We start from the raw sequence: 17,668 nt of genomic DNA, 5'->3' as shown, positions 1-17,668 counted from the left end.
GATGTCTTCTTTTCTTACTTAAATGGTAGTTGTTAAAAATAGAACCTTTTTTATTTATTATTATAGCAATAATATAGAATAAATTATGTTTTAATGAAAAAACAGCTGAATCATAGTGCATTTTATATTAAAATTACCTTTCCATCTTGGATCTTCTTCTCTTGGATGAATGAAATATAGTGTGTTATCTTAGAAAATTGATCCGAATATATTCCTATTTAACCCAACTGCTGGACTAGAAAATATGATTAGTTATATTTAAGAGTTCAAAGTTTACTTCACAATATACTATAAATAAAATAAAGCTCCAGACAATAATTGTATCATTACATATAATCATTTTAAGCTATAAAATTTAAAATATCTTATAAAATTTATTTTCGACAAATTAATTAAATATTCCGAATTAAAATGAAATTTTAGATATTTTCAACGAATTCCCTAAATGCAAACTCATTTTCTTTTATTTTAACAGGGAATTGTATAATTAAAGGTAACAGAAATACCTTACTCAAAAAATCAAAGTCCAACTCAGAGGTTCAAACAAAATATATCAAAATAAACTGAGCTCAGTGCAATTTTTATTTATTAACCTTTGCCAACAAAGTAACTTATATCTATAAATGTAATTTTATGAAAATCGGTCTTATAACATAAATATAATACTAAATAACACATAAAGTCACAGTTCAGAATCCTTTTTCTCATCTTCTATGTTGATTGTCTCCTATATATCAATCTTGGAATAATTCTATGTCCAAAATATTACTACAATATTAAATAAGTGTATTTTCATCTGTAATAAGATTGTGGGAAAATAAAAATGATACGGCAAGACCGATTGTTTAGAAACAGACATTTGACAAGATTGTAGAAATTTGTTTTTTGGGTTGCCGAGCGAATTTAAACCAAATAAAATTACCTGACATCTGTGGAATTTTCGAAAAATTTATCTAGTAATCCTAGTTAATAGAGCACATTCAATCCATATTTAGCTACTAGGTCACGAGAATTTTTGATATTTACGCCTTCACCCAAGCACATCTAAATAATAATGTAAGGAAAAAGGCTTTAAAAAACTCTGTATCAATAATTTCTTACAAAAGCTTATATTGTTCCCAATCATAAGACTGCGTAGTGTTGTTCATTCTCAAGGAACTCAGTATATTGTACTTCTAAGTTTAAAAGGTGACCTAATTTTAAGATTTGTTGGAATTGGCATCATCCTGAAAATAGACTATAAAAATACACTTGATATCATAAAAACTAATTTAAATTACCTCTGACATGCCTTGTACTTTACCAATAAGACCGGTGTCAAAATCTACCACATTGTCAAACATTCTATCAATCATATCGAAAATAGTCTACAATTTTGTTTTCCTATTTTTATTTTTGGACTTTGTTGGTTGCTGGAGAGGAGTTTTAGAGTTTTCTTGCTGTTTGTGTGTTTACCCTTCAATCTCAGGAATATTCACTAAACCAGGTAACATTTTCAGAAGCGATCCTTTTTCGATCTTCCTGATCCAGCGACTTCTAAATCATCAACCGTGCATTTTGTTGTAAATGATTTCTTATGGGCTGGCCCAGACTATCTCCAAGTTAACCTCCAAATTACGTTTTTGAGCAGCTTCATACACAATAAAAATGGGTAATTTTATCATTTGATTTTGTTCTTTGCAATTACCTGAAATAAAGGTAAGTTATCTAATCATCATTTTCTATAATAAATTGTCTACCCATTGCTTCAAATGAGAACTCCTCCTTGTTTTGTTAATATAATTTAGAGCTTGCAATGCAGCTTCATTACGAGCATTTTTTATCGTTTGCGCCTCTCCATAAAATTTGACGTCGTTGACGTTAAAATGGACTTTGAAAGGTCCCTTCGTGTCAGAATCATTTCTTCTAACATGAAGAGTATCATTAAAATGAACCGTGTCATTCATTTTATGCAAATAAGATTTTTTCTCTGAAATGTCTGGTGATGCAGTCTTGCCTTCTATTTGTTCCTAAAAGGCACCTTATTTATATGTCTATATTTAACTAAACAATATTGAATACCAAAATATCATTAATTATAGAGTATTGTACAGACATCCTTACCTTTAATGCTAAATTGTTTAGTAAAGCTACAGGTGTTTCTTCAGGTTCTTTTCACTCTTTTTGATCTTCAAAGAATGATGTTGATATTCTGTATTTTTCAGAGCCCTCTGTGCAGCTTTCCTTTGAGCATTCTTCAAGCTTTTACCATCCACTGCTTAATTTTCATTTCCTAAATAGAAAGCGATGGTAAAAACTGTATTGTGCAGAGGTCAATGAAATTTTTGATATATAATTGCATCTAATAATTTCACATTAATATACCTCTTCGTTAATTAATTCATATGAAAATGTAATATCATTACATTCAGCAATTCGTGACTAGAACTTAATGCGGATTTGTCTTCTGCTGGTTCACTAGTCAAACCTAAAACTCGGTTTGTTTCTGGCACAGAGGGATTATTTTTCCACGTTTCCGAATAAAGATACCACGATGAGGTATCTATTATTCTTCAAAGTTAAAAGCGTCCCAGATATAGATCCTTTTATACCAGTGAATTAACTATAAACATTGCTATTTACCAACAATAGAGTCCCTGTCGCCAAAAATATTTTTATATCATTTAATAACAATCCATAACTTAAGCTTAACAAGGAAAATAATAGTAGTATACAATTAAAGCAAATCATACTCAAATAATATAAAGAGAAAACATATATAACCGGGGAAACACACTAGAACTAACCTTAACATAATAATATAGAGCTGTAGGGGGTAAAAAAAATTCGATATTCTTGATAAAAACTATCGATATTATTAGTAAAAATATAGATAATTTTGGCTAATCTATTGATTTGGTTTATATTGGTTTATTTTTTTTAATACCGTAGTTATTGCACTAAAGATTTCGGTATTTTTTTTCCTCCCATATATTGATTTTTTAAAATTATTTTCTATCGATATGTTTTCTGGCCGCGGACATATTTAAAAATATCAATTAACATATTAAAATACAATAAAATATTTGTGGGGTATTATTCCATTTCATAGAAAAATTCCATTCTTTTTTACAGATCCACAGAACATTCAAATATAAAAGTAATACTACTTCGTTTAAAATTAAATTATAAATTGCATGTTATTGCATGTAATTATTATAATACTATACAGTAATTTTTTTTTCTTGTCTTTTTTAAAGTTAGTTTATTATTAAGCCTACTGACTGGCGAGTGGCCAACTTAGAAATTATCCCAGAAGACATCCCGTCTTACCCAGCCTGGTTACTGGCGTGACTGGGATCATTTTCCTTGTCGGATTTTGTACTCTTACCTAAGGGCATTCACAAACATCACAAATTTACTTACATGCCCCAGCAGAATTCGAACTCGCGACTATCGCAACAGGGGGACCATCCTGTCGCCTTTACTACTGCGGCAACTAAGCCAGCTATTAAATCGTTTATCATGAAAAAATATTTTATAAAATAAATAAACTTTTTTATAACTATTAATTTGTGATATGTATGGTTGCAGAATGTATGAGCAAATTTAAAAAATTCCCTTATTTCTCATATGATTTATCTACCAAATACTTCATTATAATGAATCAAAAATTATGGATAAATGATACAGGGTTTTGTAGAAGGGTCGGGGTCAGGATATAATGAGTCAAGTAATAAGGGGTCAAGTTAATGGTAGGTTTTATCAGGATAAACGATATAAATGTGCATGTATTTTGATTTTGTTGATTTGACATTTAGCATGATTTTTTTATTATTGAAATTCACGCCATTTCCTTTAGCTTGTAGGATTGGTTGCATATATCACTTTAATTCTCAACTCCCCACTCTAAACGTTTTTTCCGCTCTATTCTAGGTTTTATTTGAATTAAATATTGGGTTTATTTTGTGTTATGTCAGTTCTATTGCTGCTTTTTAACGTTATTATTCGGTTTCTTTAATAATAACAGGATAACAGTGCATTTAATTTGATTTGTGCTTTTAATGTGAAGATTTATGGTTTTTATATGAAAAAAATCAAAATACCGTGGGGTAAGGTAATGCTCTAAAACTGATTTTGTTTATAATGTATTTTTAATGTGCAGGAATGGTTGATGGTGAACTGAAATCTTGATTCTTGATGTATTGAAACATTTTCGTACCACCGATCAAATCACCTTCAGAGACAGTAGTGTTGTATATTTTAATTGTTATGATAATATTTTACGTATATCAAATTACTAGAAGAAATTAAACTAAAAGTTTTTAATATACGAACAGTTTTTACTTCATTGAATATTCCATATTTATGTTTATTATATAAAAGGGAAGAATAAGAATATATATGTATATTTGCTTTTAGGTGCGCTGATTGTTATTCTACAATTTTAAAAATAATCTCACTTATGACGCCTTTGTTATAATGTATAAATTTTAAATTTTTCAATACTTAGGTTTTATTAAATGGAATTTGAAAATGGTTAGTAAGTGTTAGCTCATGATATATTTTGCGTATACTTTAATATGCAGACGTAAATTACTTCAATGATTATTATAAATCAAATATATTTTCGGGCATATATTGAAGATATTTTTAAGACAAATGTTAGTAACATCATTTTTAAATTACTCACTTAACTTTATTATGGGAGAAACATGATTAACTTAAAAAATAGTGGTCGAATCGACTGTTTTTATTCGATAGTTACCAACACTAATTCAATTTTAGTTGGGGCAGTAAGGAAATGCACTTTTTTATTAGAACATAATTAGCGTTGGGAACTATGGCTAATCAGTCGCTAGTTTCGGTTCGACTGATTGTATTACTTTTTACTATCGATTGTTTTTGAGTCGTGTACTTTTAGTTACTATTTTCGGTTCTACTAGTTTCATTCGACTGCTTTTTAACGTTCTGACTCTGTCGTCCTAGGCGCGACCTTGACAAAAATGTATACCGAATTTATGCTTTCCTAGATTTATATATAATATATTTAGTTTTATGATTTTTTTGGTAGTTTGCTTCTAAATAAAAATATATTGTATATTAATATAGCAACACTTTGGAACGATATTTTTCAAGATTGTTAATGTAATAGGGTAAAAAATTAAAATTGTGAATGACAAATAAGTAATAGGTAATATTTCTTTTGATTGACTTTTTGGTGTGTATCTAACACCCTCGGTTTTTGTTAGAAAATATTTCTGTCCGATAATAAATAAAGCATTAATTTTATTTTAAAAAGCTCTAGTAGTTATTGTGCGATCATTTTTAATTCATGGTTATTGTAATACATGTTATATATCACATAGTAATACATGTTTAGTTTAAGTTGTATTGTATTGTTTATATTTATTTAGTATATTGTTTAAAAATAGCAATTCATCTCAGAACATTCAAATATAAAAGTAACTCCACTTCCTTTAAAATGTAAGTATTATAGATATATTAATAGTATTCAGTAATGTTTTTCTTTTTCTTTTTTAAAGTTAGTACGTGAAGGAATACGTCTCGCGTATACTAAGGTTGTAAAATATAAGCAAATATTAAATTAATTGCTCCAAGCAATTATATCCGTCCTTTCCTCTCTTACAATTTATATAGGAAAGGGATCGAACATACTCGTCTGACATTAAGAATTAAAATAAAAAGCCAAGCCGTGCATTAGATTTTGCATATTTTGTAGTGGTTAGTAGGCATGTTGGCCACAAAAAATATCGATATGTCGAAGGAAAAAATATATATATTTTTTGCAATAAGTATAAGATATATCGATATTTTACAAAAAAATGTATGTATATTTTTAATTGAAAATAAACGTAGTCAAATATTAGCCTAAAAAATATTTTTTTCTAAAACTCTTAAGGAATAACGGTATTTTTGATAAACCATTAAAATTAAGTACCAGAATTCACTAAACGTTTAAAAGTAAGTTCCGATTTGAAAGTTTTTTTTAATTGTACTTAATCTTCTGAAATTATATCATCTAAAAAATATCGATATATCGACAAAAAAATATCGATATTTTTTCTGCATCCCTAGCGGCTAGTTATTTAAATTTTTGTGTTGATAGTGCTGTATGGAGATAGCTGATACACGATTTTAAAGTTCTTCAAGTCGTAAAAATGTCGAAGAAGCGAAGATCAGTTAGCGGGTCTCAAAAAACCAAATCACAGACTGATCCAGACGTACCGGATCAAAATACAGAAAATATAATCAATGATGTAGTCAGGTACATTATTCTTAAAGCTGACGAAAATTCATTTTATACCAGATCCGAATTAAATCAAAATGTAATTCACAAAAAGGGCCAATGCGTGGATAGTGTTATACAACAAGCAATTAAGGTTCTGGAAAATGTTGGTATTATTATTGTTATATGGATGTTGTTGATATTGTTTTGCATACATTTTTAGGTATATGGTTACACACTTACTGAATATGATGATGTAAAAATGAAAAAAAAAATTTATTTTTTAATTAGTATGTTGCCTCCTGTAAATTATTCCGATGAAGAGGAAGAATGTGTTTCTAGTTATGAAACTGGTTCAAATGTACCAAATGCTGCTCACAAGATACTGACTCTATTAATTTTATCCCATATATTTATGACAAACGCGCCAGTATCAGACAGTGAGCTCTACGATACCATTCCTTTATTGTTTTTATATTGTTGATTTATTATTTCAGAATCCCTTTATAGTTTCCTGAAGTCCTTGGATATTGATGTAGAAGTTGAGCATCCATTTTTCGGTAAAGTCAAAGAATATATAAGAGAAACCTTGATAAAGAATTATTACCTTCACTGTGAGTTTGATGAGAAAACGAAAATACAAACTTTCCAATGGGGGATTCGAGCTGAAATTGAAATCTCAAAGATGAAGGTTTTACAGTTCGTGTGTGAGGTAACTATTTCAGTTGACTTATAAGCACATTGTCAGGTTATTATTGATTTACAGATGTATGGAAATAAGCAACCAAAAGACTGGCCAGAACATTACAGAGCGGCCGAGAATCAGTTCAAAGAAAGAGAAGAGCTAAAGGAAGAAACAAGGGATGAATCAAGCTAGTCACCGATACTGGTAGAACTACAATATAAAGTTTATTTGTATACAAAAATTGTATCTTCTTAACTAATACAATATAAATAAAAAGATATAGGAAAATGTTAAATCTCATTGGTCCTTACATTGCGTTGTAAGCTGGGCCGCGACCTCCTTCTGGGACCACCCAGTTATTCTGGCTGGGGTCCTTGATGTTGCACGTCTTACGGTGGATGGCCCTCTCCAGAATCGAGTGGCACAAACTCATACACACCAGCGGGACAATAACAATCTTCGAGTCCGTCGAAGATGCCTAAGTTTCGTTTGACAGGATTTTGCGAGTTTAAAGTGTTGCATAACATAATTTGTGTTATACACTATATGTACGCTTTTAGTTGACTTTAAAAGATTCCAGTTGTGTTTTGATGACATTTGGGTGATTATTTTATGAACTTTTAAACAATTCATTAATAAAAAAAACTTATTTTTGTGTAATGCTCTAATTTTTCATTAGGTACAATCCTTTTAACTAACTTTCGGCAAGGTAATAAAACCCGTGGCAAAGCTACTACTAAGCATCCTCCAGGAAAAGTGAGATTGGGGATACTGTGAAAACTGCCGGTGCCCTGGTGAGATCCTATTGCCGTCTTCGAAGTGATGCTTTATGAACGGATGGTGTTTGAACCTGCGAAGAAACGAACATTACCGCATTACCGATCTTTGGATATTCAGTACTTTTGGAATTCCTTGTACGGGCTCAGGTACAGATTGATGTAATCCAAACCCGACGGCGATCAGGGATACCTCGTCGTTAAATGATACAGAAAGGATCCTCCGTAGGTGTTCTTATCCAAGGGCCAGCCGATGGTGTGCTCCGCGCATCCGGTTTATGTTTGAATCATTCGTCGCGATATCTTTAACGCTCCCGTCATCGTTGTACAGGACTTCGGAAGGTGCATAACCCGGGCCCACTGCCTCAGCTTGCTCTCCCAACCACTGAATAACGTGTCCCAGCGGGACGATATAGTTCCCGTGATTAAACATCGGAGTTCCTGACGAAATATCATTTATTCAATATATAAATCGATTTAAGACAAAGAATCCAACCTGGCAGGGCTGGTACCGGAATCCTACCGGTGCTAGTTAATAGACCGAACTTATCCTCCGTTAGGGGAGTGTTCAGAGGCGCGCCCTTCTCTTTCCAGTCCCATTTATGGGGCCTTCTCGACGATGATTACCTAAAAATCTATGTTCCGTATAGACCACCGATCAAGTGTGCTATGACTTCGATTCCACCGACCCTGATTTTCTTCCCTTCCGCGTCCAACAGTTGTTTGGCTCGTATAGTCGCGCTTATTCCAGTTGCACCATCGCCGACTATCAGAATATCAGTTTACATCTAGAATGTGTAATTTAAGAAAAATTAATCCTTTCAAGGTAAGTAATAATTTTAGCATGACATGTCAGACAGAAATTGTGAAGAATATATATTATAAATTTAAATAGTGTAGATACTTAAAGTGGTAGAAAAAAATAGTGTTTTAAGCTGGGCATATATTTTTTCAGACTATTGAAGAAGAATTAACAGACTGTAACAGGAATAAAGCCAAAGCCAAGTCTCTTTGAAACAATTTTTTTGTTTTAATACGGACAAATTCTATGCATATTTATAATCAGACTTATAGACAGACAGGTAAAATAATAAAAATGATATCAATAAAATAATTGGTTATATAATGTTTAATTCATAATAATATATATTGTACAATTTTCTTAATATGTCACTCAAATTACCAATATTAATCTACGGGATAACGATGTCTTCTTTTCTTACTTAAATGGTAGTTGTTAAAAATAGAACCTTTTTTATTTATTATTATAGCAATAATATAGAATAAATTATGTTTTAATGAAAAAACAGCTGAATCATAGTGCATTTTATATTAAAATTACCTTTCCATCTTGGATCTTCTTCTCTTGGATGAATGAAATATAGTGTGTTATCTTAGAAAATTGATCCGAATATATTCCTATTTAACCCAACTGCTGGACTAGAAAATATGATTAGTTATATTTAAGAGTTCAAAGGTTACTTCACAATATACTATAAATAAAATAAAGCTCCAGACAATAATTGTATCATTACATATAATCATTTTAAGCTATAAAATTTAAAATATCTTATAAAATTTATTTTCGACAAATTAATTAAATATTCCGAATTAAAATGAAATTTTAGATATTTTCAACGAATTCCCTAAATGCAAACTCATTTTCTTTTATTTTAACAGGGAATTGTATAATTAAAGGTAACAGAAATACCTTACTCAAAAAATCAAAGTCCAACTCAGAGGTTCAAACAAAATATATCAAAATAAACTGAGCTCAGTGCAATTTTTATTTATTAACCTTTGCCAACAAAGTAACTTATATCTATAAATGTAATTTTATGAAAATCGGTCTTATAACATAAATATAATACTAAATAACACATAAAGTCACAGTTCAGAATCCTTTTTCTCATCTTCTATGTTGATTGTCTCCTATATATCAATCTTGGAATAATTCTATGTCCAAAATATTACTACAATATTAAATAAGTGTATTTTCATCTGTAATAAGATTGTGGGAAAATAAAAATGATACGGCAAGACCGATTGTTTAGAAACAGACATTTGACAAGATTGTAGAAATTTGTTTTTTGGGTTGCCGAGCGAATTTAAACCAAATAAAATTACCTGACATCTGTGGAATTTTCGAAAAATTTATCTAGTAATCCTAGTTAATAGAGCACATTCAATCCATATTTAGCTACTAGGTCACGAGAATTTTTGATATTTACGCCTTCACCCAAGCACATCTAAATAATAATGTAAGGAAAAAGGCTTTAAAAAACTCTGTATCAATAATTTCTTACAAAAGCTTATATTGTTCCCAATCATAAGACTGCGTAGTGTTGTTCATTCTCAAGGAACTCAGTATATTGTACTTCTAAGTTTAAAAGGTGACCTAATTTTAAGATTTGTTGGAATTGGCATCATCCTGAAAATAGACTATAAAAATACACTTGATATCATAAAAACTAATTTAAATTACCTCTGACATGCCTTGTACTTTACCAATAAGACCGTTGTCAAAATCTACCACATTGTCAAACATTCTATCAATCATATCGAAAATAGTCTACAATTTTGTTTTCCTATTTTTATTTTTGGACTTTGTTGGTTGCTGGAGAGGAGTTTTAGAGTTTTCTTGCTGTTTGTGTGTTTACCCTTCAATCTCAGGAATATTCACTAAACCAGGTAACATTTTCAGAAGCGATCCTTTTTCGATCTTCCTGATCCAGCGACTTCTAAATCATCAACCGTGCATTTTGTTGTAAATGATTTCTTATGGGCTGGCCCAGACTATCTCCAAGTTAACCTCCAAATTACGTTTTTGAGCAGCTTCATACACAATAAAAATGGGTAATTTTATCATTTGATTTTGTTCTTTGCAATTACCTGAAATAAAGGTAAGTTATCTAATCATCATTTTCTATAATAAATTGTCTACCCATTGCTTCAAATGAGAACTCCTCCTTGTTTTGTTAATATAATTTAGAGCTTGCAATGCAGCTTCATTACGAGCATTTTTTATCGTTTGCGCCTCTCCATAAAATTTGACGTCGTTGACGTTAAAATGGACTTTGAAAGGTCCCTTCGTGTCAGAATCATTTCTTCTAACATGAAGAGTATCATTAAAATGAACCGTGTCATTCATTTTATGCAAATAAGATTTTTTCTCTGAAATGTCTGGTGATGCAGTCTTGCCTTCTATTTGTTCCTAAAAGGCACCTTATTTATATGTCTATATTTAACTAAACAATATTGAATACCAAAATATCATTAATTATAGAGTATTGTACAGACATCCCTACCTTTAATGCTAAATTGTTTAGTAAAGCTACAGGTGTTTCTTCAGGTTCTTTTCACTCTTTTTGATCTTCAAAGAATGATGTTGATATTCTGTATTTTTCAGAGCCCTCTGTGCAGCTTTCCTTTGAGCATTCTTCAAGCTTTTATCATCCACTGCTTAATTTTCATTTCCTAAATAGAAAGCGATGGTAAAAACTGTATTGTGCAGAGGTCAATGAAATTTTTGATATATAATTGCATCTAATAATTTCACATTAATATACCTCTTCGTTAATTAATTCATATGAAAATGTAATATCATTACATTCAGCAATTCGTGACTAGAACTTAATGCGGATTTGTCTTCTGCTGGTTCACTAGTCAAACCTAAAACTCGGTTTGTTTCTGGCACAGAGGGATTATTTTTCCACGTTTCCGAATAAAGATACCACGATGAGGTATCTATTATTCTTCAAAGTTAAAAGCGTCCCAGATATAGATCCTTTTATACCAGTGAATTAACTATAAACATTGCTATTTACCAACAATAGAGTCCCTGTCGCCAAAAATATTTTTATATCATTTAATAACAATCCATAACTTAAGCTTAACAAGGAAAATAATAGTAGTATACAATTAAAGCAAATCATACTCAAATAATATAAAGAGAAAACATATATAACCGGGGAAACACACTAGAACTAACCTTAACATAATAATATAGAGCTGTAGGGGGTAAAAAAAATTTCGACATTCTTGATAAAAACTATCGATATTATTAGTAAAAATATAGATAATTTTGGCTAATCTATTGATTTGGTTTATATTGGTTTATTTTTTTTAATACCGTAGTTATTGCACTAAAGATTTCGGTATTTTTTTTCCTCCCATATATTGATTTTTTTCAATTATTTTCTATCGATATGTTTTCTGGCCGCGGACATATTTAAAAATATCAATTAACATATTAAAATACAATAAAATATTTGTGGGGTATTATTCCATTTCATAGAAAAATTCCATTCGTTTTTACAGATCCACAGAACATTCAAATATAAAAGTAATACTACTTCGTTTAAAATTAAATTATAAATTGCATGTTATTGCATGTAATTATTATAATACTATACAGTAATTTTTTTTTCTTGTCTTTTTTAAAGTTAGTTTATTATTAAGCCTATTGACTGGCGAGTTATTATTAAGCCTATTGACTTAGAAATTATCCCAGAAGACATCCCGTCTTACCCAGCCTGGTTACTGGCGTGACTGGGATCATTTTCCTTGTCGGATTTTGTACTCTTATCTAAGGGCATTCACAAACATCACAAATTTACTTACATGCCCCAGCAGAATTCGAACTCGCGACTATCGCAACAGGGGGACCATCCTGTCGCCTTTACTACTGCGGCAACTAAGCCAGCTATTAAATCGTTTATCATGAAAAAATATTTTATAAAATAAATAAACTTTTTTATAACTATTAATTTGTGATATGTATGGTTGCAGAATGTATGAGCAAATTTAAAAAATTCCCTTATTTCTCATATGATTTATCTACCAAATACTTCATTATAATGAATCAAAAATTATGGATAAATGATACAGGGTTTTGTAGAAGGGTCGGGGTCAGGATATAATGAGTCAAGTAATAAGGGGTCAAGTTAATGGTAGGTTTTATCAGGATAAACGATATAAATGTGCATGTATTTTGATTTTGTTGATTTGACATTTAGCATGATTTTTTTATTATTGAAATTCACGCCATTTCCTTTAGCTTGTAGGATTGGTTGCATATATCACTTTAATTCTCAACTCCCCACTCTAAACGTTTTTTCCGCTCTATTCTAGGTTTTATTTGAATTAAATATTGGGTTTATTTTGTGTTATGTCAGTTCTGTTGCTGCTTTTTAACGTTATTATTCAGTTTCTTTAATAATAACAGGATAACAGTGCATTTAATTTGATTTGTGCTTTTAATGTGAAGATTTATGGTTTTTATATGAAAAAAATCAAAATACCGTGGGGTAAGGTAATGCTCTAAAACTGATTTTGTTTATAATGTATTTTTAATATGCAGGAATGGTTGATGGTGAACTGAAATCTTGATTCTTGATGTATTGAAACATTTTCGTACCACCGATCAAATCACCTTCAGAGACAGTAGTGTTGTATATTTTAATTGTTATGATAATATTTTACGTATATCAAATTACTAGAAGAAATTAAACTAAAAGTTTTTAATATACGAACAGTTTTTACTTCATTGAATATTCCATATTTATGTTTATTATATAAAAGGGAAGAATAAGAATATATATGTATATTTGCTTTTAGGTGCGCTGATTGTTATTCTACAATTTTAAAAATAATCTCACTTATGACGCCTTTGTTATAATGTATAAATTTTAAATTTTTCAATACTTAGGTTTTATTAAATGGAATTTGAAAATGGTTAGTAAGTGTTAGCTCATGATATATTTTGCGTATACTTTAATATGCAGACGTAAATTACTTCAATGATTATTATAAATCAAATATATTTTCGGGCATATATTGAAGATATTTTTAAGACAAATGTTAGTAACATCATTTTTAAATTACTCACTTAACTTTATTATGGGAGAAACATGATTAACTTAAAAAATAGTGGTCGAATCGACTGTTTTTATTCGATAGTTACCAACACTAATTCAATTTTAGTTGGGGCAGTAAGGAAATGCACTTTTTTATTAGAACATAATTAGCGTTGGGAACTATGGCTAATCAGTCGCTAGTTTCGGTTCGACTGATTGTATTACTTTTTACTATCGATTGTTTTTGAGTCGTGTACTTTTAGTTACTATTTTCGGTTCTACTAGTTTCATTCGACTGCTTTTTAACGTTCTGACTCTGTCGTCCTAGGCGCGACCTTGACAAAAATGTATACCGAATATATGCTTTCCTAGATTTATATATAATATATTTAGTTTTATGATTTTTTTGGTAGTTTGCTTCTAAATAAAAATATATTGTATATTAATATAGCAACACTTTGGAACGATATTTTTCAAGATTGTTAATGTAATAGGGTAAAAAATTAAAATTGTGAATGACAAATAAGTAATAGGTAATATTTCTTTTGATTGACTTTTTGGTGTGTATCTAACACCCTCGGTTTTTGTTAGAAAATATTTCTGTCCGATAATAAATAAAGCATTAATTTTATTTTAAAAAGCTCTAGTAGTTATTGTGCGATCATTTTTAATTCATGGTTATTGTAATACATGTTATATATCACATAGTAATACATGTTTAGTTTAAGTTGTATTGTATTGTTTATATTTATTTAGTATATTGTTTAAAAATAGCAATTCATCTCAGAACATTCAAATATAAAAGTAACTCCACTTCCTTTAAAATGTAAGTATTATAGATATATTAATAGTATTCAGTAATGTTTTTCTTTTTCTTTTTTAAAGTTAGTACGTGAAGGAATACGTCTCGCGTATACTAAGGTTGTAAAATATAAGCAAATATTAAATTAATTGCTCCAAGCAATTATATCCGTCCTTTCCTCTCTTACAATTTATATAGGAAAGGGATCGAACATACTCGTCTGACATTAAGAATTAAAATAAAAAGCCAAGCCGTGCATTAGATTTTGCATATTTTGTAGTGGTTAGTAGGCATGTTGGCCACAAAAAATATCGATATGTCGAAGGAAAAAATATATATATTTTTTGCAATAAGTATAAGATATATCGATATTTTACAAAAAAATGTATGTATATTTTTAATTGAAAATAAACGTAGTCAAATATTAGCCTAAAAAATATTTTTTTCTAAAACTCTTAAGGAATAACGGTATTTTTGATAAACCATTAAAATTAAGTACCAGAATTCACTAAACGTTTAAAAGTAAGTTCCGATTTGAAAGTTTTTTTTAATTGTACTTAATCTTCTGAAATTATATCATCTAAAAAATATCGATATATCGACAAAAAAATATCGATATTTTTTCTGCATCCCTAGCGGCTAGTTATTTAAATTTTTGTGTTGATAGTGCTGTATGGAGATAGCTGATACACGATTTTAAAGTTCTTCAAGTCGTAAAAATGTCGAAGAAGCGAAGATCAGTTAGCGGGTCTCAAAAAACCAAATCACAGACTGATCCAGACGTACCGGATCAAAATACAGAAAATATAATCAATGATGTAGTCAGGTACATTATTCTTAAAGCTGACGAAAATTCATTTTATACCAGATCCGAATTAAATCAAAATGTAATTCACAAAAAGGGCCAATGCGTGGATAGTGTTATACAACAAGCAATTAAGGTTCTGGAAAATGTTGGTATTATTATTGTTATATGGATGTTGTTGATATTGTTTTGCATACATTTTTAGGTATATGGTTACACACTTACTGAATATGATGATGTAAAAATGAAAAAAAAAATTTATTTTTTAATTAGTATGTTGCCTCCTGTAAATTATTCCGATGAAGAGGAAGAATGTGTTTCTAGTTATGAAACTGGTTCAAATGTACCAAATGCTGCTCACAAGATACTGACTCTATTAATTTTATCCCATATATTTATGACAAACGCGCCAGTATCAGACAGTGAGCTCTACGATACCATTCCTTTATTGTTTTTATATTGTTGATTTATTATTTCAGAATCCCTTTATAGTTTCCTGAAGTCCTTGGATATTGATGTAGAAGTTGAGCATCCATTTTTCGGTAAAGTCAAAGAATATATAAGAGAAACCTTGATAAAGAATTATTACCTTCACTGTGAGTTTGATGAGAAAACGAAAATACAAACTTTCCAATGGGGGATTCGAGCTGAAATTGAAATCTCAAAGATGAAGGTTTTACAGTTCGTGTGTGAGGTAACTATTTCAGTTGACTTATAAGCACATTGTCAGGTTATTATTGATTTACAGATGTATGGAAATAAGCAACCAAAAGACTGGCCAGAACATTACAGAGCGGCCGAGAATCAGTTCAAAGAAAGAGAAGAGCTAAAGGAAGAAACAAGGCATGAATCAAGCTAGTCACCGATACTGGTAGAACTACAATATAAAGTTTATTTGTATACAAAAATTGTATCTTCTTAACTAATACAATATAAATAAAAAGATATAGGAAAATGTTAAATCTCATTGGTCCTTACATTGCGTTGTAAGCTGGGCCGCGACCTCCTTCTGGGACCACCCAGTTATTCTGGCTGGGGTCCTTGATGTTGCACGTCTTACGGTGGATGGCCCTCTCCAGAATCGAGTGGCACAAACTCATACACACCAGCGGGACAATAACAATCTTCGAGTCCGTCGAAGATGCCTAAGTTTCGTTTGACAGGATTTTGCGAGTTTAAAGTGTTGCATAACATAATTTGTGTTATACACTATATGTACGCTTTTAGTTGACTTTAAAAGATTCCAGTTGTGTTTTGATGACATTTGGGTGATTATTTTATGAACTTTTAAACAATTCATTAATAAAAAAAACTTATTTTTGTGTAATGCTCTAATTTTTCATTAGGTACAATCCTTTTAACTAACTTTCGGCAAGGTAATAAAACCCGTGGCAAAGCTACTACTAAGCATCCTCCAGGAAAAGTGAGATTGGGGATACTGTGAAAACTGCCGGTGCCCTGGTGAGATCCTATTGCCGTCTTCGAAGTGATGCTTTATGAACGGATGGTGTTTGAACCTGCGAAGAAACGAACATTACCGCATTACCGATCTTTGGATATTCAGTTCTTTTGGAATTCCTTGTACGGGCTCAGGTACAGATTGATGTAATCCAAACCCGACGGCGATCAGGGATACCTCGTCGTTAAATGATACAGAAAGGATCCTCCGTAGGTGTTCTTATCCAAGGGCCAGCCGATGGTGTGCTCCGCGCATCCGGTTTATGTTTGAATCATTCGTCGCGATATCTTTAACGCTCCCGTCATCGTTGTACAGGACTTCGGAAGGTGCATAACCCGGGCCCACTGCCTCAGCTTGCTCTCCCAACCACTGAATAACGTGTCCCAGCGGGACGATATAGTTCCCGTGATTAAACATCGGAGTTCCTGACGAAATATCATTTATTCAATATATAAATCGATTTAAGACAAAGAATCCAACCTGGCAGGGCTGGTACCGGAATCCTACCGGTGCTAGTTAATAGACCGAACTTATCCTCCGTTAGGGGAGTGTTCAGAGGCGCGCCCTTCTCTTTCCAGTCCCATTTATGGGGCCTTCTCGACGATGATTACCTAAAAATCTATGTTCCGTATAGACCACCGATCAAGTGTGCTATGACTTCGATTCCACCGACCCTGATTTTCTTCCCTTCCGCGTCCAACAGTTGTTTGGCTCGTATAGTCGCGCTTATTCCAGTTGCACCATCGCCGACTATCAGAATATCAGTTTACATCTAGAATGTGTAATTTAAGAAAAATTAATCCTTTCAAGGTAAGTAATAATTTTAGCATGACATGTCAGACAGAAATTGTGAAGAATATATATTATAAATTTAAATAGTGTAGATACTTAAAGTGGTAGAAAAAAATAGTGTTTTAAGCTGGGCATATATTTTTTCAGACTATTGAAGAAGAATTAACAGACTGTAACAGGAATAAAGCCAAAGCCAAGTCTCTTTGAAACAATTTTTTTGTTTTAATACGGACAAATTCTATGCATATTTATAATCAGACTT

The 17,668-nt window shown here is 31.0% G+C and overlaps 2 protein-coding genes across 2 annotated transcripts; both read left to right on the top strand.

Annotated features, from left to right (window-relative positions):
• The first annotated feature begins 6,541 nt into the window (after positions 1-6,541).
• Positions 6,542-7,125, top strand: LOC143197522 (non-structural maintenance of chromosomes element 3 homolog). Its single transcript, XM_076406059.1, has 3 exons — positions 6,542-6,669; positions 6,727-6,941; positions 6,996-7,125. Exons 1-3 carry the CDS (start codon positions 6,645-6,647, stop codon positions 7,104-7,106), a joined length of 351 nt encoding a protein of 116 aa, XP_076262174.1. The 5' UTR covers positions 6,542-6,644; the 3' UTR covers positions 7,107-7,125.
• Positions 7,126-15,044: 7,919 nt separating this feature from the next.
• Positions 15,045-16,087, top strand: LOC143197521 (non-structural maintenance of chromosomes element 3 homolog). Its single transcript, XM_076406058.1, has 4 exons — positions 15,045-15,303; positions 15,361-15,577; positions 15,635-15,849; positions 15,904-16,087. The coding sequence occupies exons 1-4, from the start codon at positions 15,070-15,072 to the stop codon at positions 16,012-16,014; spliced, it is 777 nt and encodes a 258-aa protein (XP_076262173.1). The 5' UTR covers positions 15,045-15,069; the 3' UTR covers positions 16,015-16,087.
• The last annotated feature ends 1,581 nt before the right edge of the window (positions 16,088-17,668 follow it).

Source organism: Rhynchophorus ferrugineus, unplaced genomic scaffold, assembly GCF_030347505.1.
Source record: "Rhynchophorus ferrugineus isolate W39M unplaced genomic scaffold, kcgeb_rfMv2 rfM5, whole genome shotgun sequence".
Lineage (NCBI taxonomy): Eukaryota > Metazoa > Arthropoda > Insecta > Coleoptera > Curculionidae > Rhynchophorus > Rhynchophorus ferrugineus.
Note: the sequence above shows the minus strand (reverse complement) of the source record. Positions and strands in the feature narration are given on the sequence as shown.